At 36.8% G+C, this 25,441-nt stretch overlaps 1 protein-coding gene across 1 annotated transcript; it reads left to right on the forward strand.

Moving 5' to 3' along the window:
• Positions 1-6,436: 6,436 nt before the first annotated feature.
• Gpr37 (G protein-coupled receptor 37) lies at positions 6,437-24,910 on the forward strand. The gene is made up of 2 exons (XM_020154845.2): positions 6,437-8,202; positions 23,547-24,910. The coding sequence occupies exons 1-2, from the start codon at positions 7,192-7,194 to the stop codon at positions 24,363-24,365; spliced, it is 1,830 nt and encodes a 609-aa protein (XP_020010434.1). The 5' UTR covers positions 6,437-7,191; the 3' UTR covers positions 24,366-24,910.
• Positions 24,911-25,441: the final 531 nt, after the last annotated feature.

A 25,441-nucleotide genomic window follows, 5' to 3' on the forward strand; every position in this document is an offset into this window, starting at 1 on the left:
GATAAGAGACAGAACAGGTGGGCAATGGAGACTTTCAAAGTAACAATAATTCAAGGACAGAGAGAGTTTGAGATCACAAACTAGGAAAAAACGGGCACAGTTGAATCTCAGGAAATAATAATTTATTGATAGCATGATACAGTTTCTTCTAGAAATATGGTACTCTTTAATTCCCTGAAGCAGAAAGGGAAGAAAAATTATTTGGGGAGTGAATTGGATGCTGAGTAAAATTTTTCCTGTTCAATGATGTATCTTAAGACTTGAAACAGTCATTTTTTAATCTGTAATATGTCTTATTTCAGCACACCAAACACTAAATGGAGTGTAATAGATTTTATAGAAATGCCAAGACAGGTAATAATTTACATGGTCTATTTTGTATTGTAAAAAATCAATATTATGTAATATAAACCCTGTGGAATGCTGACATAGAAAAATGCATGTTCAAATCAGTACTTTATGTACAGATAAATGGCCTCAGTTCTAAACCAGTCATTAGCTAACTTCTTTTTGGTCTATATTTCTAAAGTAGAAACAACAGAAATAGGTGAGTTGTGAATATTCCCATTTAAAAAATTATAGATATGTCTGATAATTATAGATAAGCCTGTAAGAGTCATTTTTCTTTTTGCCATGAATGCATTCTAAATTTTCCTATAAAATGAACTTATTAGTTTAGAATTTTACCAAGGATATTTTTCTTTAAGATTTCTATGTTCTTAATGGCATTTAAGAACATTTAGTGGTTAAAACTACAAATAGCTGAACTAGCAACAATATTGAATATTTTCACTTTACATAGTTATTTCATGTCCATCTTAATCAGCATAACAACTTTGGTGGACAGAGCTGAGGGCAGGTATTAGTATTTTCATTTTACAGATAAAAAAATATTGTGTTTCTAAAAAGACAAATAAATGGGACTGTGCCAGGTTCCAATAGAGTGGCTGGTACTCCTGTGGTTTTGTTTATGGTCAGATGAAAGTCTTTACTTAAGGAGCCAGAACATGGCGGCCAGCCAAGCAGGAAGGCATCATTGTTCAGATGGAGGAGAGTGCTACATATGAGTGAGGTGTTATCATCTCAGACAGGACAAGCAGCCTTTCCTCTAGCATTTTCATAAGCTGTTCTCCAAAACTGGATACTTGGGTACTGTAGTCCACCAATTTGAAAATGATGCTCAACTCAGGCCAAGCTTGAGTTAATTATAGTAGAGCTTCCAAGGGACTTAAAGGGATTTTTTTTTTTTTGCCTTGATTCCTTTCTTCATAGGTGTGGAAATGACATATTTAGGTGGTCTTGAATAAAAAAAGAAAAATCACACATATAACCCAAACTCTAAACTATAAGATTGGGGGTGGGGTTGGGGGAAGGACATCACCAGTTTCATTCTGGCAACTATTTTTCCTATTTCATAATTAATCCAATTTCTCTTTTTTGAATTCTTTTTTTTTATTTTGCATAGTTCTTTTTATTTACTAGAATGTAATAGTTGTACAGGGACATACATTGTGGTATTTATACATGTGTTTACAATGTATTTTAATTAGATTCACTTCCTCCATCATTCTCCCCCATAATCTCTCCTCCCCTTCTGAGAACAATTTCACCAGGTTTCATTGTTCTTTTTCCATACAGAAATACAAAATATAGCCACCATATTGGCCCTCCTTACCCTCTCCTTTTGCCTTCCCCCCACTGGTACCTAGCCTGGACAAGGACCTATTTTACCTTCCTACTCTTCATTTTTCAAAGTGTATAGTGATAGTCCAGGGGATTTTACCTTGGTATTTCAGACACATATATAATGTGTTTTAATCAGATTAAGCCCCTCTCTCCATGGCCCTGCTCCCCTATTATTCAACAGCTTATGGTGCATTGTATTATATTATCTTCATACACAGGTGCAATGTGTTTCAATATTATTCACTATCATTCTCTTTCCTTCTCCTGCCTCCCTGCTGTCAGCTCAGGCAGACTCACAAATGCAATCATATTCTCTGTCTCTCTCCCTTTCTCTCTCTATATATCATATATATGTATATATATACATATATATATCATATATACATATATGATCATATATGTGTTTATGTGTGCACTTACAAGTCTAGCTTCCACACATGAGGGAAACATACCACCTTTATCCTTCTAAGCCTGGCTTACTTTGCTTAACATGATGGTCTATTGCAGCAAACAATTTCATTCTTCTTTATGACTGGGTAATACTCCATTGTGTATATATATCACATTTTCTTAACTCAATCAGTTTTGGGGCATCTGAGCTGTTTCCAAAGCTTGGCTAACAGGAATAGTGCTGCAATAAACATGGGTGTGCTAGTGGCTCTATTGTATCCTGGCTTACCTTCCTTTGGGATTATTCCCAGGAATGGAATTACTGGATTGTAGGCTAGGTCTATTTTCAGTTTTTTGTGGCACCTCCTTATTGTTTTTCATAGTGGTTGCACTAATTTACATTCCCACCAACAATGTGTAAGGGTTCCTTTATCTGAAATCTTTTTAAATAAAATACTGCAATTATTATAGAAGATTCTTCCCATCCTATTCTCATTCTTCTATTTTTTAGGATGTCTGGTATCCTGAAGTTGATGTGTAGTTTTTTCCATTTGCTTTTTTTTTTTCAGGATGTATATAATTTATATTGCCTTGTATATATCTTAAGAGTTACACAAATGGTGACATAGTTACTTAGGTCTTGAATCCTGCTTTTTTCCTGATATGTTTCTGGGATTCAGTTCAATACATTTAAGTTTAGTTCTTTTTTGTGACTACACTATAACTAAATTTTCCATTCCTCTATTGATTGATATTTGCATTGTTTCTGTCCTTTTATTGTTCTTAAAATAAGTGTGGAGGTTTCCTAGTGCCACAGGCAAAGTTTCCACTAGATTTTAATTTTTTTAAAATCATTTTTACATTTATTCACATGTGTATGCATTGTTTGGGTCACCTCCCCCCCACTCCCCCCCACCCCCCCGCCAAGTAGGTTTCATAGTTAGGTCTAGGATCATGATTTCATAGGATATAAGCTTTAAGTTATGTAAGTTTTAAGGTATTGACAAATTACTTTCTCCTTCAAAACTGGTTCTGAGAGATTTGTTTCTTCCTCCCCTCTCAAATAGTTAGATATTGTCATTTTCTTTGATTTTTACTGGTCTTATAGGAGGTTCAAGTCTATCTGTATTTTAATTTACACTTTTCCATCTATTAGTAAGTTTAAACACCCTTCCATACTTTCACTGGTCATACAGGTCTTCTCTTTGGTGAAATGCTTGGTTTTATTCTTTGTTCATCTTTTCTCAATTAAGCTATTTTTCCTTGTCAATTTTTAGGTGTTTTTGTAAATATTAGTACCAGTCTTTTGGTCTGTGTCCAGGACAAAAAGAAAATTATAAAGTGTAATGTTGTTCATTTGAAAGAAAATGACAAAGAGATAGTAAAAAACTTCAAGATCATAGCATTCCTAAGTGATTTTATGACACCTACTTCTCTCATTCTCAGAGCAAACTTCAGTGATTGTGTGTTAACTATGTCATTGCTGTGATCAAATACCTGCAGAAACAAGTTAAGTTTGAAAGGCCTTAGTAATGGTTGCTTGGTCCCATGTGCTTGGGAACGACATCACAATGGCTCAAGCATGTGACAGAGGAGCTTCTAAATCTCACAGCAGACAAAAAGCAGAGAGAAAGGCAGGAAAGGCCCAGGGGTAAGATAGTGACCCTCCTCCTCCAGGTTATGTCCCACCTCTTGACGTTTCAGAAACCCCCCAAATACTACCATCAGCTGGGAACCAAGCATTTAAAACATCAGCCTGTGGGGGACATTTCATATTCAAACCATAATAAATTGTATCCCAAAACAATGTTTTATTGGATATAACATGACTGGGGCACCACCTTTCATTTGAAAGCTCCCTCGAGTTTTGTCAGCGTGCAAAGTAATTGAGATTATGTCATTTTATTATGCTAACCTATCACAATAATTTAGCTCTGAGTAGGTGCTCTGGATACTGATTTCGTAAGATATTTTTCATGGCAATTGTAAATCTGCACTATACCATTGTTTTTTATCCTTTCAAGACCAACTGGTCTTGTAAACCTTTCACTTTCTGGTGGGCAGCACCAGGTCTCACTCTGTGAGTGATTCCAATCTTTGGTTTGCTTATACCTTTTCTGAAAGTTTTCTTATTGGTATAAAAATGTAAAACCTCAAAATAGTCATATTTGTCACTAATTCTTTTATTCTTTTATTTCTTAAGTCTTCTTACTTTTGGAACTGTTCCTACTCTGATGTTATGATGTTTTAGCTTAATTTTTTTCTGAAAGTTTTTAATACTTAATTTCATATTTAGATCTTTAATCTGAAATGGGTTTTATATATGATATGAAGAAGGAAAGTATCTTTATTTTTCCTCTAGCTGGATTATCAACTTTTCCCAGTAGCATTTATTGATTGATATTTGCAATGATAGTTCTTTTATCAAATTCTGACATAAGTTTATGTTTGTTTTTCTGTTTTCTGTTCTATTTCATTGGTCTATTTGGCCATTCTGTACTAATATCCTGCAGTTTTTTAACATTGTATTTTTAATTATTTTGCTATCTGGTAAGGTACTTCTGGAGAAGGCTTTCTCAGTTCATTACTCTGTTTCTTTGCTCTCAATTCTTTTCTCCATGGCACTTATCTATCTGAAATATACATCATTTATTTCTTTTTTGCTTATCTTTCCCAAATTAGCCTGCACAAACTCTTTAATGATTTAACAAATTTGAGCAGATTAACATGCATAAGCAAATCAATGAATGTACAAATGAATATGTTACAGCCCATAATCTCTCTTTCTTTTTCTGATTTTCATATTTTTCAAACTTATATTTCATATAAGTTATTTGGGCTTCATAAAATGGATCGGATACATTTTCTATGCATGTATATTTACTCCTTAGGATATGTTAAGGTCTAGTGGATAGATATTGATAATTGATTTGATTGCAAAGTTTTACTTAGGTTTTTACAAATTTTCTTCTTTGGCTATTTTTGTAGTTTGTGTTTTTCTATAAAATTTTCTATATCAATGTCCACATTTTTAGATTAATTTGTATATTAGTGTACTATTGCTGCTGCAACAAATGACCACAAACTTACAGCCTTAAAAACCCCAATTCATAGCTCTGGAGGTCAGAAGTCTAATGGACGGTAGAATCTTTTCCTTCCCTGTTCCAACTTCCAGAGATCGCTCATGTATCTTACTGGCTCGTGGCCTGGCTTCCCTCCCACTCTCCTGCCTTTCACTTTTAAGGACCCTTGTGATTATAATGTACCACCTGGAGAATCCATGATACTCTTTCCATCTCAAGGTCTTTAACTGAATGTCATCTGCAAAGTCCTAAGTCTTGGGTTAGGATGAAGAAGTCTTTTTGACGGCATTTATTCTATTAACTACAATTAGCATCATATTTTTCACTGTACATTTCTTTTTTATCTTTAGATAGCTTTTTTGTTGTTTCCTTTTTTTTAACCTTTCGGAATTTTTTTTTTCTTCTTCTATCACTTTCTTTTAATTTGATACTCATCTATTTTATTACCAATACTTTAACCACGATATAGAATATGGGTTTAGTATAAAGTTTAGAAAAGCAGGGACAGAGATGCTGGGGATTCTTTTCAAGTAATTTACCCGTTGCCAGTTCTCACTACTTCATGTAAGGAACTTTCTTTCCTTGACTTCCGGTGGTTGGAATCATCGCTGGTTGTATGCTTCCTAAATCAGAGTTAAACGTAATAGCACATCCTGAGCACTCTCATCTGCAACCCAATTTCATTCCACATGAGAAACCTCTGTGCTCCCTTTCTCTCTTGTGCCAGCTCTTGGGAGCAGCTAACAGGTAAACTCCTCACGACCTTACAACTCCCTCAGGGTCTGAAACCTGGGCATGCGCGTTGGCCACTTCAGATTGGAGCTAGCTATCACCACGCTGGTTTCACTCCTTCCACCCTTGACTTGTTCCACTCCTCCCATCTCCCCTTCAGCCCTCACCCCGAACCCGGATTCGAAATCCAGTCAGGCTTGTTCTGATATCTGGGAAATTAACCCGTCGAGATCATCCAGCAGCGCGCTGGCTGCTCCGCCTCCGCTCCCAGCTCCAAAGAGTGAAAGCTGCTACAAATGGCTTGAATGAAACGTGTGTAGGTTTGGTGTATGGTGAACCACCAGGGGATCCCGTCTCCCCACAAACCAGAATCTCTCCCGGGAGGAGGTGGAAGAGAGGAGGAGCGGAGAGGAGAGTTGGTCTCGTGGGCCCGCGCAGCGGCTGGAGCGGCTGGGAGAGGCCGGGCCACCTCCCCCTTTCCGGCCACGCACCGCCTCGCCCAGCGGGCGGCGGTTCCAGGCACCACGCTCTCCGGCAGAGCTGCGCCTGCTGTGGCAGTGACAAGCACTTGCGGCCGGCGGCACTGTGCGCAAACGAGCAACTCCCTCTTCGCCCTCTTCCCCCATTCCCTTCTGCGCAGGGGCACGTCGCCCAGCAGTCGTCCCCTTGTCAACTTTGAGCTGGAGGAGCAGCAACTTTGTGGCCAAGGGTTGCGAATCTGGCTGCTTCTTGTCAACAGTAGCCTCGAAAGTCGCTGGGGTTGGGGTGGGGGGAGCAAGTCTCCCCGATACATCAGCCTTGCGTCTGTTTGCAACTTGTTTTCAGCGAGCCAGGAGTGGGACTGTGATTGCCAGTCATCCAGGGGGAGGTGGACTTGTTTTTGTTTCTCTCTAGAGACCTCAGCTTGCCACTGGATAAAGCAGTATCGAAAGGATGTGAATAAGAAGAGCAACTGTTAACAAGAAGGCAACCACCACCCAAAGGCAGGGAGGAGCGTGGGGCTTCGTCCGGTCGCAACATTAATCAACAATCAGGTGTTTGCAACTTTTCAAGGTCAGTCACCGGAGCAGCTACTCCCTCTCAGAACCTTAGGGTCCACAGAACTTGGACTGGATTTGGCTGAGAAATGCACAGGATACCAATCGAGAAAGGATTGTAAGGGTGTGTTTAAGATCCCTCACTGTCCCCGCTTCCGTGGCGGGGTAAGTATGTGACATGTGTCTAACTCTCAGCAGCAAGTTAGGCAGCAGGTGTCGGTCCTAAGCAAGAGCCAGGCTGCCGGGTGAGCCCTCGCTAAGCCATGAGGGCCCGGGGCGCGCCTCTTGCTGGCACTTCGCGGCTGCTGCTTCTGCTACTGCTGAAGGTTTCACTCTCTTCTGTCCTCGGGTTTGCCACGGCACCCAGGAACGAAACTTGTCTGGGGCAGAGCTGTTCACCACTGGTCCAGCGCCGCAGCAGGGATGCACGGGTACTAGGAAATTCAGCAAGAGACGTTCTGCGAGTCCATGCGCCCAAGGAGGAGCTGCAGGTAGCAGGGCGAGCGGCGCCCTCCTGGGACCTACCTGTAACCGAGGGCGTTGACCCAGGTGCGGGCAGAGGGGCGGAGGCGTCCGACTCCGCACCCTGGGGACCTCCAACCAGGTCGCCTGGCGCCTGGAGACGGAAAGATGTCGGCGATCTGGAGCCCTCTGGAAATTTGGGTAGAGGGGGCCCCAGAAACCTCCATGTCTTTCTTCAGACCTCTGAGGAGAAAGAGAAGAGTCCTAGGGGCGCTAAGATTTCCTTGCGCAGCCAGGAGCAGGGTGTGAAAACGGAACCCGGAGCCAGAGATCTTTTTTACTGGCCAAGGAGAGCAGAGAAACTGCAGGGTTCGCACCGCAAGCCCCCATCCAGTGGACAAGCGGGGCACGAAGGGAGGACAGTTGCGCCCCCCGGTAGGGCTCTACCCCAAAATGGGTCCTTGGGTGACGGGGTCCATGAACGCGGGGGTCCCCGCCGGGGTAACAGCACAAACAGACGCTTGAGACTGAAGAACCCCTTCTATCCGCTAACCCAGGAATCCTACGGAGCCTACGCTGTCATGTGTTTGTCGGTGGTGATCTTTGGGACCGGCATCATTGGCAATTTGGCAGTGATGTGCATCGTGTGTCACAACTATTACATGCGGAGCATCTCTAATTCTCTTTTGGCTAACCTGGCCTTCTGGGACTTTCTCATCATCTTCTTCTGCCTTCCCCTCGTCATCTTCCACGAGCTGACCAAAAAGTGGCTGCTGGAGGACTTCTCCTGCAAGATTGTGCCCTATATCGAGGTACCTTCTAGGGGGGTTCTCAAACTACTGGTTTTATCCGCTTCCAGGATTATAGCATTCAAGAACCTACCTGATTGGACCCTCTACATTTTCTTTGAATTCCCTCCTCCATTTCTCTTTCTAGTCATTTATGCACATATATGTATGCATAAAAACAGGCAGCTTTGCTAAATCACCTTCAAAGTCATCCTGGAATGTGAAAAAATGACGATATTATAATGTATAGAAATGTTATCATTATAAATCCATCTATCTGAATACAGTGTTAGGTATATTTCTTATTTGGCACCTATCAGAAAGTTCATTAAATAGTAGCCAGCCCATGCTTATCTTTACTAGAGACTAGCGGGGGTTGAGGGGGAAGGAAGTCATTAGCATGCATTTACTACATTTTTAGTACTTCAATATGATTTTTCTCCCAGGAAGACTATTACATATTTTCTTAAATACCAAAGTCAGAGTGACATTTTATTTTTTTTTAAGAAGGAAATCTTTATCAGTTGCCTTCATGATATATTAATAACCTCTTAAGTTATTAAGAGGTTAAAGTAAGTGTCTGGCTGTCTTCCAAGCTATTCCATCTAAATTCTTTGGTCATTTCTTGTTTCTCAGTGTTTCTCAGTTTCTTAACAATTTTCTCATTTTTGTATGAATGAACTTTAAGCAAAAATAAGACTTTGGTCACCATGGCACAAAATCTGTTTGACATTCTCTAAATATTCAGTATGTATTTGTCATTATTATGGGTGTGAAGGACTGGTTATTTGAAGGCACTTACTTGAAACCTAGAAAATTTCTTTAAAAAGAAGGAGGCAGGTTCCAAACTTTGGAAATGAAAATCATTTTGAGTAAAGTTGTATGCTTTATACTATAGCTAGTGAGTGTCCCAAACCCTTATTGTGGTGGTTGGAATTTGCTCTGTAAATGGTCTCTCTTTAAACACCAGCTTTTGGAAGGGGCCCAAGTGCTTTGCTGCCAGTTGTGGTTTTAGCCAGCTGGCCCTTGATTTTCTCCATTCAGACTGTCCATTTCATTTATGGAAGCAGAAGAAGGGAAACTGTAAATATTCGAGAGCCTCTGATCCTGTCTGGCACCAGGGCCAATTGACACTATGTTCAACATTGTTCCAGGGCTTAAAGCTAGGGGATAAGTAAACAGAAAACAGTACCTACTTAGAAGGACCAAAACAAGGGACAGAAAATAAGACCCTCTGTTATCTTGACAGGGATCAAATATAGAACCATTCCATGGCTGCTAAGTCAGCTGGTGTTCTTATCAAGCTGGAAACATCTCTTAAACATCTACATTTACTTGGGAGACAATTCATTTTTGAATTAGGGAGGTGGTCATTGAATTTATGCTACAGAACATGTGTCTGTTTGCTAATTACATTTTCAAGGTAAATTTCTGAATGAGCTTTCTCTGATTTTGATTGAATAATTCAGAAGCAATGGACTTACAGGAGAAGGAGACAAAAAGTAACCTGTAAAGTTGAACAGAAGATGTATCCCAATAAGAGGGAAGCCTCTTGGCTCATCTCACTAGAAATATATTGGATGTGTAGACATCTTTACAGGTTAGGTAGAAAAACAATTGAGAGGCTAGAAAAAAGAAGCAGGAAGAGAAAAAAAAAATAACCAGTTCTCAAAAAATTTAAATAAAATGATTTATCTAAAACAAGAAAGAACATAAAAACTTAGGTTAGTTTAATGAGACTTAAGTATTACAAGTGATGGTACTTTTTATGCATGTTTTAATTTTCTTTCTCACAAATTCTGATAGTTTTAAAAATACAATAGTACTTTCTTCCACTTTATTTTACTTTTCAATTTTTCTCCTTAAAAATATTTTTTACCAATTTTCTTATTGTTAGTAATATTTTTCTTTTGCTCTCTGATGCTGTTTTCTTTAGTTTCTTCCTATCTTTATAGTCCTCTCTGTTTTTCAGTTATTAGTAGTAAGCCTCATTTTTCTTAGAGAAGCAAAGATTTAAAAAGAGGCCACTATTTGTTTTTTCTTGAAAAATAAGATTATAACAATCTTAATATGCAATGTTTTTATACTCCTATATAACTTTTATTCCTCTGAAATAATTTTACAATGTTTTAGCATGTTTTGTAAGAGAAATTATTGGACCATAGTGTCTGTCAGTTTCGCAATTCCTGATTGCTGAGAACAAGAACCCTAGTATAAATTCCAGAATAAAACATTTCTGCCTCCAGGAGGCACTGCTACTTTCACAGAAGAGGGATTAGGTGCCTGTTCCCTTTTGGGTTTGTGAAAAAGCAACCCCTGAAATGGGGATATATTGGAGCATGGAGTTTATCAGGGCATGATTTCTGGTTTGACATCTGTTAGGGAATGCAGAAAACAGGACTGGGCAGAGGGAGAAGTTGAATTGTGATGCTGTTTCCAGAAGACCTCTGCTGATTCCAAGGGCTGGGGCGACCATGGAGCGATGTTCTGAACTGAGGTAAAAGGTCCAGCCTTTATGTTTCTTAATGGACCAGTTCTTGGATACAAGCTGTTCCTAAGAATGGGTGGTAACCTTGATATGGGTGGATCTCTTTGGTCAAGGCCAATTCCTGGACAGGGATGCAGCTCTCACCAATAGTCCCAGCACCAGGAGGAAGCAATGTTTCATTCCCAAAGGACTTTGGGAGGAAGCTGTTTGAGTGGAGAACCACAGTATCTATTACAAAGTGACTTGAGAATTTTAGAAAGAAAAAGCATTCTAGTTCAATCCTTCATTTTAGTGATGAAACTTAGGGTTCAGAGAACAGAAATGACCAATCCATTAAGCCAGTATAACTACTCAGTGCTTAACATTGATGTTTGCCAATTAGACAAACGAGGCAAGAGTTATATCCAGTGAGTCTTTTTTTTTTTTGCTTTGTTTTTTTACTTTGAAAAGGTATTTCTGTATTTACTAGATGAAGGCAGTTAGCATCATTTGTTATATGATGAAATGTATGGCTTTTTGTGCTTTGCTGTTTCATGATGTTTTCCATAAACAGGCAATAATGTCCACAGTTAGTAGCTGATTTAGTTTTTTAAAATCGCATTAACCTGAGACAAGTATGTATTTCATGTGCTAAACATGATTGTTTTGATGATTAAATAAAGTTATTTAGGTTACATTTTTATGTTGTTAAATTCATAAAGTGTATTTGATTTGTTAGAAAGTACAAATTTCTTACATTTGTCCAAACTTTCTCCCAAACCTTCCCCCTAATATTTTTCTGCTTTTGACTTCAAGACTTCTAAAAGCTATTTGACATTTGTCTCTTTTTTTGTATTTCTAGAATTTGCCTTCTCTTCATTTTTTACTTACATTTATTTTTTGTCTATTTTCTTTTTTTTTTTTAAGCAGACACCCTCTTACTAATTCATAATGTAGGATTAACCACTTCCAAGTAATAAGGTTAGCCTTCTACAATGGTTTTGCTTTTAAGTTTTTCTTCATTTAAAATTTTATCCATTGATTATTACTGACTCTTTATAACTTTTCTCTCATTTTTCATTTCTTTTTTTTTTCTTATCATAGCTTCTTTTTGCTTCCTGTTCGTTGAGGTTTAGCAATATCTGAAGCATATAATGGAATTCTGTGAAGAAGTGGTTATGTGTAGAAAAATTGGAGACATTTTTTGAGCAGAAACTATAGAATTTTCAGTTTGCAGTCAAGTCTTCTACTTATTGCAATTTGTTGTCCTAAGGCTTGAGGACAGTACCCAGGTTTCAGAGTCCATCACAACAAAGGAAGTTTTATGATAGTAATATGGCTATGCATGGGAATGTGCTGGGAATTGTAGCTGGTAAGTTCTCTCTTTCTTCTCAGGATTATGGTATCTTTGTGATATTGTGATAAATCTCATAAAGACCAGGGCAAACAAAATGATAAGAAAGGAGAATAGGACAGAAGAGAATTTGGATGGATTTGAGGACCATCATCCTAGATAAAGCCTTTCAAAATGGTTCATCACATAGACACCAAAAAAAGCTATACTCAAAGCAATAGTTAGAATGAGAGAGAGAGAGAGAGAGAGGAGGAGGAAGAAGAGGAGAAAAGTGTATTGTAGAGAGTGTGTTATATGTGGAGGCTCGAGTGTGGATTGCAAAAGGAGATTGGTGGGGAAGTTCCCTACCATACCGTTAACTTAGGGATTTAATATGTTTAAAGCAAAATAATTCAGGAATTGAATACTAAAACTGGAACAACTCTTTGCTTGTTACTTGATGGATGAAAGCCAGTGGAGAGTCAGTGCATCATATGATCCACTGCAAAGAGCTGTGCGTGTGACTCAAGTTGTGGAGCACCTGCCTTGTAAGCCCCAGAACTGCCAAAAAAAAGAAAAGAAAGAAAAAGAAAAGAATAAAATAACAGATCCACTGTTAGATATTTACTTTTGTTTGGACATTGATGAGAGGTTTTGAATGATCTCTGCTCCTCTTTAACTTAAAGAACTCACACTTTCATGGTAGAACAAAAAGATTCAAGAAGATCTTACACAATCACAGATATAATTATATTTTTATTTTACTGGGAAACAAGATTCCTGTGTGGGGAAGGAGTGACTAAGTGAAACACCTCTTACTAGGACTTCTAGTCTAGGGATAATTGCTGATAAACCTAGAATCTTTTCTGATGAGAAGAGACAGCTTCTCCAATGGGTCTAGAAATTCTGGTTTTAAGCAGAGTGAAACAAATGACTCTTTCATTGCCTTAGTTTGTAGTTCAACACTCACAAGTAAGAGAGGAAGGATACCAGAGGATGAAGATGGCAAGGCCATGCAGATTTGAGATTCTGCGGAGTTCCCTAGAATCCCCACTTTTGAGTAATAACTCACTTATTATGGCAGATGCTGAGTGTGTTCTGGTGGTAGATTAGCCATTAAATATTCTGATGGGCTTTTACGTGGAAACATGGGGTTTTATGAGCAATTTGAAAGTTACTAGTAATATTCTCAGGGAAAATTGACTCAATCTGTGAGGATGATACTTAACAAATATTTTATGACTTCTCATTAGTTCCTTTTTAATTATTTTCTACATTTTCATGTAAATGAAAATATTTAGCTGGTGACACTACTGGGAAAGAAAAACATTTTCTCAGAGTTTTCTTTTATTTATAATTTCATCCCTGAATGATGTATGGTGAAGTTAACTGAATTTCGGTCTTACATAAGAAATGAAAGCTATGGTACTCAAATTCAAACTTCAAAGAATTAACTATTAATTATAATGACAGCATGTCCTTTTCTGAAGCTTTTCAATGAATTATGAACAGGAACAGGTATTTGTTTTTAACTTTCCTTTGAAATTTGTCATTATGCTGCTAAGGATTATATCTAAAATAGCAGCACCCAGTATCTGATTAAAGAACAGTTTGAGTAATTTATTCTTTTCTATAATCCTTTGCCATATATGTCGTTATGCATTCATTGATTCACCATCCATAGATTCATTACACATTTATAGGTCTTTTCTTCAGTGACAGACATCATGTTAGGGATGGGCAGGAGGAGATCAGAAGAGGATAAGAGAGCAAAGTTTCCAAAAATGACTGTCATGGGGGAGCTATTGTTATTAAAAGTTATGGAAAAGTAATATAACATTCTACAGGATAATAAATTCTTATATGAACAATGCATTAGGAAAGTTTAGGAAAGGCCTTAGGATGGGTCAGCTCACAATTATATTTGATTATGATCAAAAAATGGAGAAATTCAGGTAAAAGCTATAGCTCCTATAATTCTTTTTAATTATATTCTCACTGTTCATTGTGAATGCCTATAAAGCCTAGATCCATGATGAAAAGTTACAACTATGACTATCTTAATTCTTGCTTTCCTATTTTCATTGAATTTCCTGAAATAGAAAGCCCATAAAAACAATTACCAAGATAATTCAGTAAAGTCCTAGAAATTTCTTTTAAAATATAGAATTTGTGTAATGCCTAAAATAACTACCTTTTCTTCACAGTTACTGGTCCTTATTAACTATAAGGCATAAAATAAACCAAAATTAAAAATTTTTACTTATATAATTTTTTAGCAATGTAATAATAGTATATTAAATTGAATTTTTTCCTGGAAAATCTCAAAAACATGGAGTATCTAATTTAATTAGATATTCTTATAGAACCTAGGAAGTAGAGTTGGCAAAGTAGATACTTTCAACATTTTTGTAGAATGGGGGAAAAGGAAGAATATCAAATGGAATTTCCCAAGAACTTGGTTAATCTATCAAGCACACACTCAAAATGAAGATTTACTCTGAGTTCCTGAGAGCTTCCAAAATACACAGTTATGTCAGTAAAACATCCTTCAACAGAGAAAAGGAAGCAAATATGTCTGCAAAAGCCAAACAGATTTGTACTTTTAAGTACCCCAAACTGAGTGAATAGGGTCTGCCTTCCCTTCATGTTAACACTGTGTGGATCACTAGAGAATTTTCTCTCCTTTTTTGGCACTTTTATGTGCTCAACTAGATTTAACAGTGTCACACTGGAAGCACAGTGTCTGAGTGTGAACTGTGGGAGGAGAGAGAAGGACAGGCAGCTAGGCACTGAAGTTTGTCTTTGGCACTGCAGTTCTGCTCCCATCCTCCAGGGATACTTCTGTTATTTTACCTCCCAAGAATTGATCTGCCAAGGTCCCATAATTAACTCAACTTTGTTGCCAAGACTAATTCTTATAATGTCCTAATTAGAATAGTATTCTTTGTGCCAGAAGAAATTATCTCATCTAAAAATTCAGGGTAGAGTACAGAATAAGATTACTGCAATCTCAAATATGATACCTTTCTATTTTCAAAGTAGGTATAGATATTTCCTATAAAATTTTCACAATCACAGGATGCAGTAGCAGTACTGGGCTTGTTTTTGAGTCAGAATACTTTTAGTTTATGAATTTATGATGGTTTTCAATACTATCTGCACACTTGGATGCCTCATAACATGAATGAGGTCAAGGTCATTGATTTGATCCTTGTCTGAATGAGTCATTCTCATTAGCTTTATGACTCTACTGAGGGCTGCTATTTTGTTGCAAATGTGAGAATTAGAAATATTTACCTTTTATAAGAACATTGAATGAAGAAAGAATCCTTCCTTAACAGACTACCATTGGTGGAATTTTGGTTAAAAGCTGAGAAATTTCATCCTAAAATGTGTTTTGTTTAATATCATTCAAATCATAACTACCCAACTACGAATAATTTTGTTTTTAGTTTTGATTCACCGTCATGCATCTCAATGTCAGTAGTTCAAAAGGAAGTAGGTAAAAATTTGTTATTACTGCTTGGGTCCTCATTAGAACACTCAGGTGAAGGTGACCTTAAGATTGATGGGGACCATCATCATAGCACTGAGGATGAAAACTGCACTGTGATCTTGGAGGAAGTGTTACATTTTGCAATGAATTTTTAATTATTGAGAATAAATATGCAATATAAAAATTTCTTTAGACTGGTTGATTTCAATATATAGCTTCTATCTTAGGACAAATGATGCTAATCTTGCTTCATTTGCATTTTTATATTAATAAACACTTGACAGATTTATAGCTAAATTATGCTAGCTAAGTTGTAGCTAAAATTTTTTTTAACTATAAGTGGAATGCACTTTGCTACAGAATTTGTAGTTCTGGCAGTAAATGTTTTAATAATGTTCATGATTTTAGTTTTTTTCAGATAAACTTTATTTTAGAAGATTCCATTTTTCATTACTGAAATGGGGATTAATATGGTGCATTCACTGAACTATATTATTATTTTGAAACTAATATTTAACATTACTTAAAATTATGTAAAAAGAAGTTGTAGTTGAAAGGAAACCTTAATTCAAGCTGAGACTATGAAGAGAAAGAAGAAATTTATGTGGTCCAGATAAATTTGGGGATATTTTGTTGGTTTTAAAGATAGTTTTAATTGGTTTTTAAGTAAGTTTATGAGGTTAAACAAGAGAAAAGGAATGAAACAGAAATAACTGCTGATAGTTGATGCCTTCAAAATATTTTTCTATGACATTGGGAATCACATACAAATGAAATACGCTGAGTGTAATAGACTACATAGATTATTATTATTTGTAGGTCTGTCAGATTAAATATCAGTAATATTGATAAGGGTAAGAAGCCGTCTCTTTGTGGGAACTTGGTCATGAAGAACTTTATTCCATTCCAGAGAGGTGTGCATGCTTGTAAGGGGTGAGGCAAATCTCTCCTACTTGCCCTAGTTTTAGTTTGAGAACACTAATCAAAGTGTATCACAGCCATAGTGCCATCATCTGCATATACTCTGGAATGCAGACTTCTGGATAGAGGTCATTTTCTTTATAGCAGTCCAATACACAGTAGTTCTGATAAACATGCTTTTCCTACTGGTGCTCAAAGCAGTAGTCCTTTCCTGGGGAAGTTGCCCCGAAGTGCTCTAAGAATGGGAATTACGGAAAATGTAAGAAAATGCCAAAGGCACCCATGCTCAGGCCATTTAGAGTTTCAAAGGAAATGCTACCCTGCACTCATCCTGCCTTCTTCCTGACTAGTTGTTAGTCCTGAAACCATGGACTTATAATAGGTTATCATTCATGGCCCAAATGAATGGATTTTCTTAACAATAATGCCCTTGTTTCTGAAGGTTACTTGTAAACAAAGGACAACACATTAATAGATGTATTAAACATGTTTTGATGTAAAATAAGAGTTAGGTCAGAATGGAGTTTTCATGACCTTGGTTAGTTTTCCTACTTCATAATAACTAGAAAATTCCAGTAGCTTTACTGTTCTTAAGCTATAGGTTCATTTACACAGGAAGGCAAATTTGCTTAGAAGAGCATTGATCGTTTTTACCCCCACCAACAGTATCAGTGATTTGTGCTAAAAGGTTTATCAAAAGATATTATTTATTTTATCAACATTGTACTGTTCTTTATGTGATCTGTGTCTGTTTCATAGCTCACTTTTACTCTTGATAGTTTATTCATTCATTTTTTGTAAGCCTCAGAAATGGAGCATCAGCTAAGATAGGATCTCCAAAGATCTCTGTTTTTATAAAGCATTCATGCTCTTTCTTCATATCATGTTGAATGAATGGACATTTAATGTAGTGCAAAGTGAATATGTTAGTTCAGCTTTCCACAGGCCCTGGTATTTGCAGTGAATTAGAAACTTTCACAGTAGGACAAAGAAATCCAGCTATATCTTAATTTGTAATTGCTATGTTTTCCCTTGCTGGTTTCTTTTTGTTTCATTTTTAAGAAAAACCTAGGAAACCAGTGACCTTCAAATTAACATGTGATAGAAAGAACAATGCTTTTTTTTTTCTTGTTTTGGAAGATGACAACTTCACTCTGAATCTCTCCCCAGAGTCACAGTGGTCACATATCTGGGTGGGTGGTTTAATTTCTTATCACAGGTATAAAATAGCTGGCTGAAATTGATCAATGAAGGACTTAGTAGAAATTTGGGACTTGCGATATACATAAATGTTTAACAAGAGGGATGGGACATGACTATGGTTCTCATTACTAGTGAGTTGACTCTCTCTAAATTCAATCTTTCCACAGGCAATAAGGGATTAGCTGAAGAACTATACCATTTCTATGTGTGGTTTTACTTGTGACTTCATTAACATTGTCAGACTACATTTTGCTAGTTTGCTTCTGTAACAGAATTTAGAAAGCAACTCTAGAAACAATTCATAACAACTTCCATTATATTTTTTAAATTCTCCAGTGGTTTATTTTCTTCTCAAGGTTTATAATAAAGGAATAAAGCATATTACCCTCCTCCTTATTAAGGAAACTGAGGCAAGAAGAAGACGAGAGAGCTCATTTGTCACAGTGTTGGGTGTCAACTGAAATATCTGGGCCATTAGCTTGAATCAGCAGCACTTTGAATGTAATTAGGAATAACCTGTTTAGATGATTTCAAAATGGAGTCCAGTTTGGGTTTGTAAAATATTTAAACTATAGAATATAATGAAGTTCTTTTATGAGTGATTTAAGCCTTTGTAGTCATTCCTAAGCACTACATAAATATCGAAATTAACAATATTGAAAAGGCATCAGTTTTATCCCTAAAATATGTTAGTATATAAAGCAAATTTAAGTAACCCATTCAAACAGTGAATGATTCTAGAAATGAACAGAGTAATATGTAAAACTAATGACCTTCTTTTCTGGGCTATTTATTTTCCCTAATAGGAATAAATCTTTCTTTTACAACTTTATGAGGATCACTGTATATGTTGAGAACAACAAAAAGCATATTGAGATCTAAATTCTAGGTGGTCTTCAAGTTCTCTTGGCTTTGTGTATCCCACAGATTTAAATTCAATTCTGTAAAGAACAATTCTTTACTGTCCTGAGATGTTAACATATAATTTAAACAACCAAACCCCAAGGTTATCCCAGTTTGATAGACTAAGTACTATAGAGATGACATTTGCAAAGAATTAGATCATATTCCTTAATGCAAGTGTATATCATGAGAAGTTTTACCATCTGCTCAGCTTAGGAAGTTAGTACACATCTGCAACTATTTCTCTAGGAGATATTTTTGTAATTTTGTTTGCCTCCCAATCTCTTTAACCAAACTGTTTGAGTTGATTCTTCCCTACATGGCTATGACCTAGAGCAAGGGGAGCCTCAGCAAGCTTGTCAGGAATTGTGTAACGTCAAGTAGATCTGTCCAGCAGAATGTAATAAGCTGTTCCATGTGTAAACTTACCTGTTGGATGCATGACAGAGGGTCGGGGTAAGTAAAGAAATTCTGCCTTGGATTTCAGATTTCTTGAGGACAAAATCCATGCCTTATTCATCATGGTTTCTGACAGCAGGCACAACATAACATTTTGTAGTTTCTCTCTCAAAAAAATGTTTACCTGTGTTTGTGTATGTGTATTTATGTATATATGTGTATATACACATACACCCATATATATAGTACTCAGTTAATGCAGCACTCTCTTTGGCATTGAGAACAGAGTTCAATAAAATCATGATGACACTGAAATGGAAACAGTAACAATAGAGGGATGATCAAAAATAGTGACCTTTAAGCCTGCACTTGGCATTGCTTCCCTGTGTAAATTCTGGGGTCTGGACTTTGGTTGTGTCCCTCTAGTGCTTTGGAGCAATGCTGTAGGTGGCTGCAGCTGCCTGCAGCCTCCCTGCTCTGGATGTCGACAGTGCAGGAGCTGAAGGAGCTTTATTGTTGTTACTCTGGGGTACAAAGAGAACAGCAGGACATTGTTGATTGAAAGATCTTAGAGTTGCTTATTTTGATTCCCTTGCCATTTCTGAATTTTGATGCCAGTTCATTCAAAATGCTTAGTAAAATATTTCCCCCAATAGTTAATTTTGTTTGCTTCTAGCTTGTGAGCTGGAAATTCTCAAAATTAATAGTCTTGTCTATTGAAAGTGCTTATACAGTTTCCGCTTTTGTTGTTATTCATTATTCCCCCCATTTCAGTTTAATTCATAAGAGATTGCATCTCACTCATTCCATCTCAGGATGTTGCTTGAAAGAACTACCCATCTAAGCCGACGCTTAACAGCTTTCTTCCCAAGAGCATATTTCATAGTGGTATTGAGTTTTAGCAATCAGATGTGGTCATTAAATGCAGAAGATCCACCCATTCATGATACAGTTTTATAACTGCATATAATTGCACTATTCATCTTGGTTAGATTTTTAATGAACTGTTTGTAAACCACTATATTTAAAATTTGTGATGGAAATCTTTTCATGGTAGCCTAACATTTAGGAATTTTAATTACATGTATAGATTTCATATTTGAGTAAGCAGAAACTTGGTCAACACCCCTTATATGAATGATTTTTATCAATTAATTTCTGAGGTGTGCTGTTAATTCTTTACACAGACTCAGGCTTTGTAGAAACAACTTGGGAATGTACTGAGCAGGGTCTTTATACATTTCAGGCTCTTTCACATTGTAAAGTTTAGTACCTAAGTAAATTTACAGAGAATATGTGAAGTAATATCACTGCAGGTGGTGGCAGGAGGACAGTCTAGATACCTGGGATTGGCATTTAGTGGCACTTTCTGTTGGCAAAGACATTGCAAAGGTTGTGTGTTTTGGGACAGCACAGGTTTCCTCACTGTCTCCTTCACCAGCTCTTCCTGATGCTCATTTGACTTTTCTGGACTGTTCACCCTGTTTCAGCTGGATCCTAACTGCAGAGCATGCTATCAGAGAGAAGTACAATTTGAAAACAAGAGGTTGGATATGGGAGCTTCTTAAATTTTGTGTGTGAAAACTGGGGAAGATGCTTCTATCTATAATTTGTCAAGAAAACTATAGATCAAGTATGTTTGAGATTCTGAGTTGGTACTAAATCTTTTGAGAATATGTCTGAAGAACTGAGTAACTTCAAATAAAACATAGCTAAAAGATTCCTGAGTGAAAAGTTGGAGCATATATTAATCTTAACAATTGTCTTAGCTTTTATTATCTTGCAAGATGGACGATATGGAACCTGGAGAGTATTGTTTTGCTCTTTGAGACAGGGAACATATTCTAATTAAAAGTGGATGTGCAGCACAACTTCTGATATCTAAGGGGCCGGCAATCTAACACACCCATCTTAATACATGCCCACTTACATGCATTTACTGCTACATCTCATGAAGTGCTGTGTATCCTACTTGGAGACAGAAATGCAAATGCTAGCACTTGTGATAATTTGTCCAGGTTTTTAAAAATCTCTAGACTTACAATTAGGGAGATTCATAGAGGAGAAGATGCTATTCTTTGTGCATTATGTATTCTTTGTAAACAATGATAAAAAACCACGAAGAAATAGAATGCCTAGGTTTTAACAGACTACCTCTGCTCAGTGCCTCCAATATTTCCGTATTACTGAACTTTCCTTTTAGTTGAAATGCTATTCATAATTTAAAAGGAATAAACAACATCAAACCTTAAAAGCTTAATATTTGTAGATTGACTCAGGATATGTAATGACAGAGGACCGTGCACAAAGACTTGCTTTAGTGAAAGCTACATAGAAAGCCTGGCTGAATATTTCCATATATCTGACAGTTGAGAATGTTTTTTTCATCTTAATGAGAAATGAATCTAAACATTAAAAACCCTGAATATAAATGTAAAGTTTGAAAAAATTTCTATAAAATAAAGTGTTTTCTGTATGATACTGTTTGATGTAGACCTTTAAATAATGGCAGGCAGGCCTTTCTCAGATCTCCCCAAATGTGGCAATTACTGACCTTAAAAACCTTATGATTGGAGGGAAACTGCACCATGTTGACCTCAATTTTAGAATTGTTTTGGGCCCTTTCACAGATGCAAAGCAAATTTCCATGAAGGTGAGCAACTCATTCATTTTAAAGTTAATTTTAAAAAGGTGAATGTTGAGATGGAATTTACTTTTCTAAGCCATATTAGATTGACATTTTATTTATGGAAGACATTCTGAAAATTTTGGAGAATTATGGTCATAAACCCAATCACAAGCTCTTTATCTTTGAACTTTGTTGATCATATTTTTCTTCAATTTGTTTTCATATAATTCAAAACTTATTATACCTCATTCTCTGACTATCTCCATCAATAGTTCTCAGACTAGTTATGTCATGTGTTCACTGTCTTTATTTTCCATATTAGAACTGGGAGATACAGTGTGATGTATAGTGTGTAGGAAGAGGAGATAATATTTGACATTAGAACTTTCAGAACCCACAAAGCAAGTTGCCATAGCTCTAGGGACAGTGACAGCTTGAGTACAATAGATAAACAACAAATGCTTTGAATATTACAATTGTATGGCAAATGGTTTTCCTTTTGTCAGCACAATCCTATCGAGTTCTAAAAAAATAGATTTTAGCATTGTTTATTTTTATACTCCTTGTCAAAGTCTGACTATAACTATGTTAAACAGTGCTATAAGCAGGCATGGGAGAGGGTGTGCACACGGGGCAAAACCCAAAGCATTGCATTTGACAAGGGGCTTTTAAGTTAGTATTATGTTTTATCTGAAACCTCATTAACATTTTGCATTCTATTTTTGTCCTTGCTTAAAAATATAAGTAATGACTGCATTTATTGAATATTAAATTTCTTAAATTTCCGCTGAAATATTTGAGTAAATTTGATGAGCTCAGATGACTGCTGTGATTTTGAGAACCATCTTCTCCCTCTTGGTTGATTATGATCTCCTGCAGGGAAGGGTCTGCTTCTCCTACCCATTTCTTTTCCCGATATCAAACCTAGTTCTTGGCATAGAGGTGGTATCAGATGTGTCTTTGTGTTGGGTATATTTCTGTGTGACTTGTTAGACTACGTATGATGCTAGATAAATCAATTATAGATAAATAAATGATAGCATGCTTACATTAGGAACATGTATTGTATTCCTAGAAAATCTTCTGTATGAAAAAATATAGAACTCTTTTTTGGTTCTTAACCTTAAATTGTTGATTTGTTTATATATCTGGACCACATGCATATAAGTACTGTGCCCTTTGGGTCCACTGCTGTATGTGGTTAGTGTTCTGATCTGAAGTATTCCTATGGTTATGACGTAATATTGAGATATTATCTTTAGCTTCTTTATAACTACTTGCATGGTTATTTAATATGTACTATTTACATTTTCCAGTATATTATATTTCTTTAAATTTGATAACATACTTATTTTATAATGAATGTACTTAGTTGATGTCTGTTTCTCTAACTTGTTTCCTTTGGCAAGGAACCTCATTGTGGCTGATTATTTCTTGTATTTGTGATTCTCCTTCTCATAAGCGAATGCCTTTGAAAATAATATTAACATATTTTATTTTGCATTCAGGAAAAATTGGGAAAGATTTCTAGTAATGTAGCATGTTGGAAACCATAAGCTCTTGAGGACCATTCCTGATCCCCACACTGGGAAGCAGGACCATCCTTTTCAGTAATGAAACAGGACATGCTCCTTTATCTTTACTCCTCATCTAGATCTTCTGGTGGCAGGCATTTTCATGGTGACTGAAATTTTTAGGGCCTCTGGTTTCTTATCTGTAATAAAATAGCATTGGAGTAGCTGACCTTTATAGATGCTTTCAGCTCCCTTTTCTTTTTTTGTTTTAACTCCATCACTCCTGAACCACTACAGTTTTATTTTTCTCCCCTGTGTTTATGTTCACAATGGAGTGAGCAGTCCCAGTCCCCATGCTTCTTCTGGAAATGTTCTCCTCTCTTCTCTCTCTCCTCCTCTCTCCTCTTTCCCCCTCTCTCTTTCTTTCTCATTTGCATTTATTTCTTACTGCTGTGACCTTTCAGGAACACCCAAAATAAATGATTCTATGTCCCTCGCAGGTGGCTTCTCTGGGTGTCACTACCTTCACCTTATGTGCTCTGTGCATTGATCGCTTCCGCGCTGCCACCAACGTGCAGATGTACTACGAAATGATAGAAAACTGTTCTTCCACCACCGCCAAACTGGCTGTCATCTGGGTTGGCGCCCTATTGTTGGCACTTCCAGAAATTGTTCTCCGCCAGCTGAGCAAGGAGGATCTGGGGTTTAGTGGCCGAGCTCCGGCGGAACGGTGCGTAATAAAGGTCTCTCCCGATTTACCAGACACCATCTATGTGTTAGCTCTCACTTACGACAGTGCAAGACTCTGGTGGTATTTTGGTTGTTATTTTTGTTTACCCACACTTTTCACCATTACCTGCTCTCTAGTGACTGCTAGGAAAATCCGAAAAGCAGAGAAAGCCTGTACCAGGGGGAATAAACGACAGATTCAGCTGGAAAGCCAGATGAACTGCACGGTAGTGGCATTGACCATTTTATATGGATTTTGCATTATTCCTGAAAATATCTGCAACATTGTCACTGCCTATATGGCCACAGGGGTTTCACAGCAGACAATGGACCTCCTTAACATCATCAGCCAGTTCCTTCTTTTCTTTAAGTCCTGTGTCACCCCCGTGCTCCTTTTCTGCCTCTGCAAACCCTTCAGCCGGGCCTTCATGGAGTGCTGCTGCTGCTGCTGTGAAGAGTGTATCCAGAAGTCTTCTACAGTCACCAGCGACGACAATGACAATGAGTACACCACGGAGCTCGAACTCTCCCCCTTCAGCACCATTCGCCGGGAAATGTCTACGTTTGCCTCTGTTGGAACCCATTGCTAAAGGACAGTACTTGGTTTGATCAGATTTGTTTATTTGTTTGATTTTCATATCCTGTGAAAGTTTTTACTTCATATTTTTCCTTACAGGGAAATGATGCAAAAGAAAAAAAAAAAAAAAAAAAGCAAAGAAATACATATTAACTGCTATAGAACTGATTTTGCAAATTAATATTTGTGCTCTGAGGAAAAAAATGTTTATATTTAGTTATTTAAGAAGAAGGCTGATAGTTTTAGATCATTTTATCTGGTATGGTGCTAATATTTTATTCAAAAAAAGTTACTGCACCTTAACTAATTAATTGCTAGATTTCTTTCTTTCTTTTAAAAATATAAGCATTGTATATTGATGATAGCCATGTGGTTTTACAAGTTATTTTATGTCTGAGTTGTGATTGAAAGTATATTGTATACGATATCGTGAGATGATTTGTACTTAGAGGCATTTACAAAGTAGCACCAAATAAATTACACTTTATTCTTTAATGTCATTGTCAATCTACTTTTAACCAAGACTCAATAAATCTTTTACTTGCCTTAAAGACACAATTACTGGTTCTATGCACAATTTAAAACTGGCTTTACTGTTTTATAATTTTATTTTCTTTTAAGGCAGGTAATCACCGTGTTACAAAAAGTTTTCACAATAGTATGAAGAGAACTATTTCCTAAAAGCTATATGCATGACTCATAAAACTAGATTGTATGCTAAAACAAAACTGTATTTTTAATATTCAAAAATAGATGTAAAATTACTTCTGTAATCCTATAAAAAGTACAAACAGGTAGTAAAATAGGAAGAAACATCTTTTTAAAAAATTTACCTCTGAGCTAGCAGGGAGCTGCAGTTTTTCCCCTGAGTAGTTGTGGGCAGAAATATGAATGAAAAACAAGGCACATGTCATCTGATTTCCTCTGAACAATGGCCTGGGAAGCTTTGTGAATCATACATGAAGCACTCCGAATTCTAATTTTCCTCCTTTTAAAAAATGAACTTGATTAAATCTGTATGACTTAATTTCTTTAAGTGGAATGAAAGTATAGTCATAGAATAATGAAATATTTATATATCTTGATGAG

This window comes from Castor canadensis, chromosome 2 (assembly GCF_047511655.1).
Source record: "Castor canadensis chromosome 2, mCasCan1.hap1v2, whole genome shotgun sequence".
Lineage (NCBI taxonomy): Eukaryota > Metazoa > Chordata > Mammalia > Rodentia > Castoridae > Castor > Castor canadensis.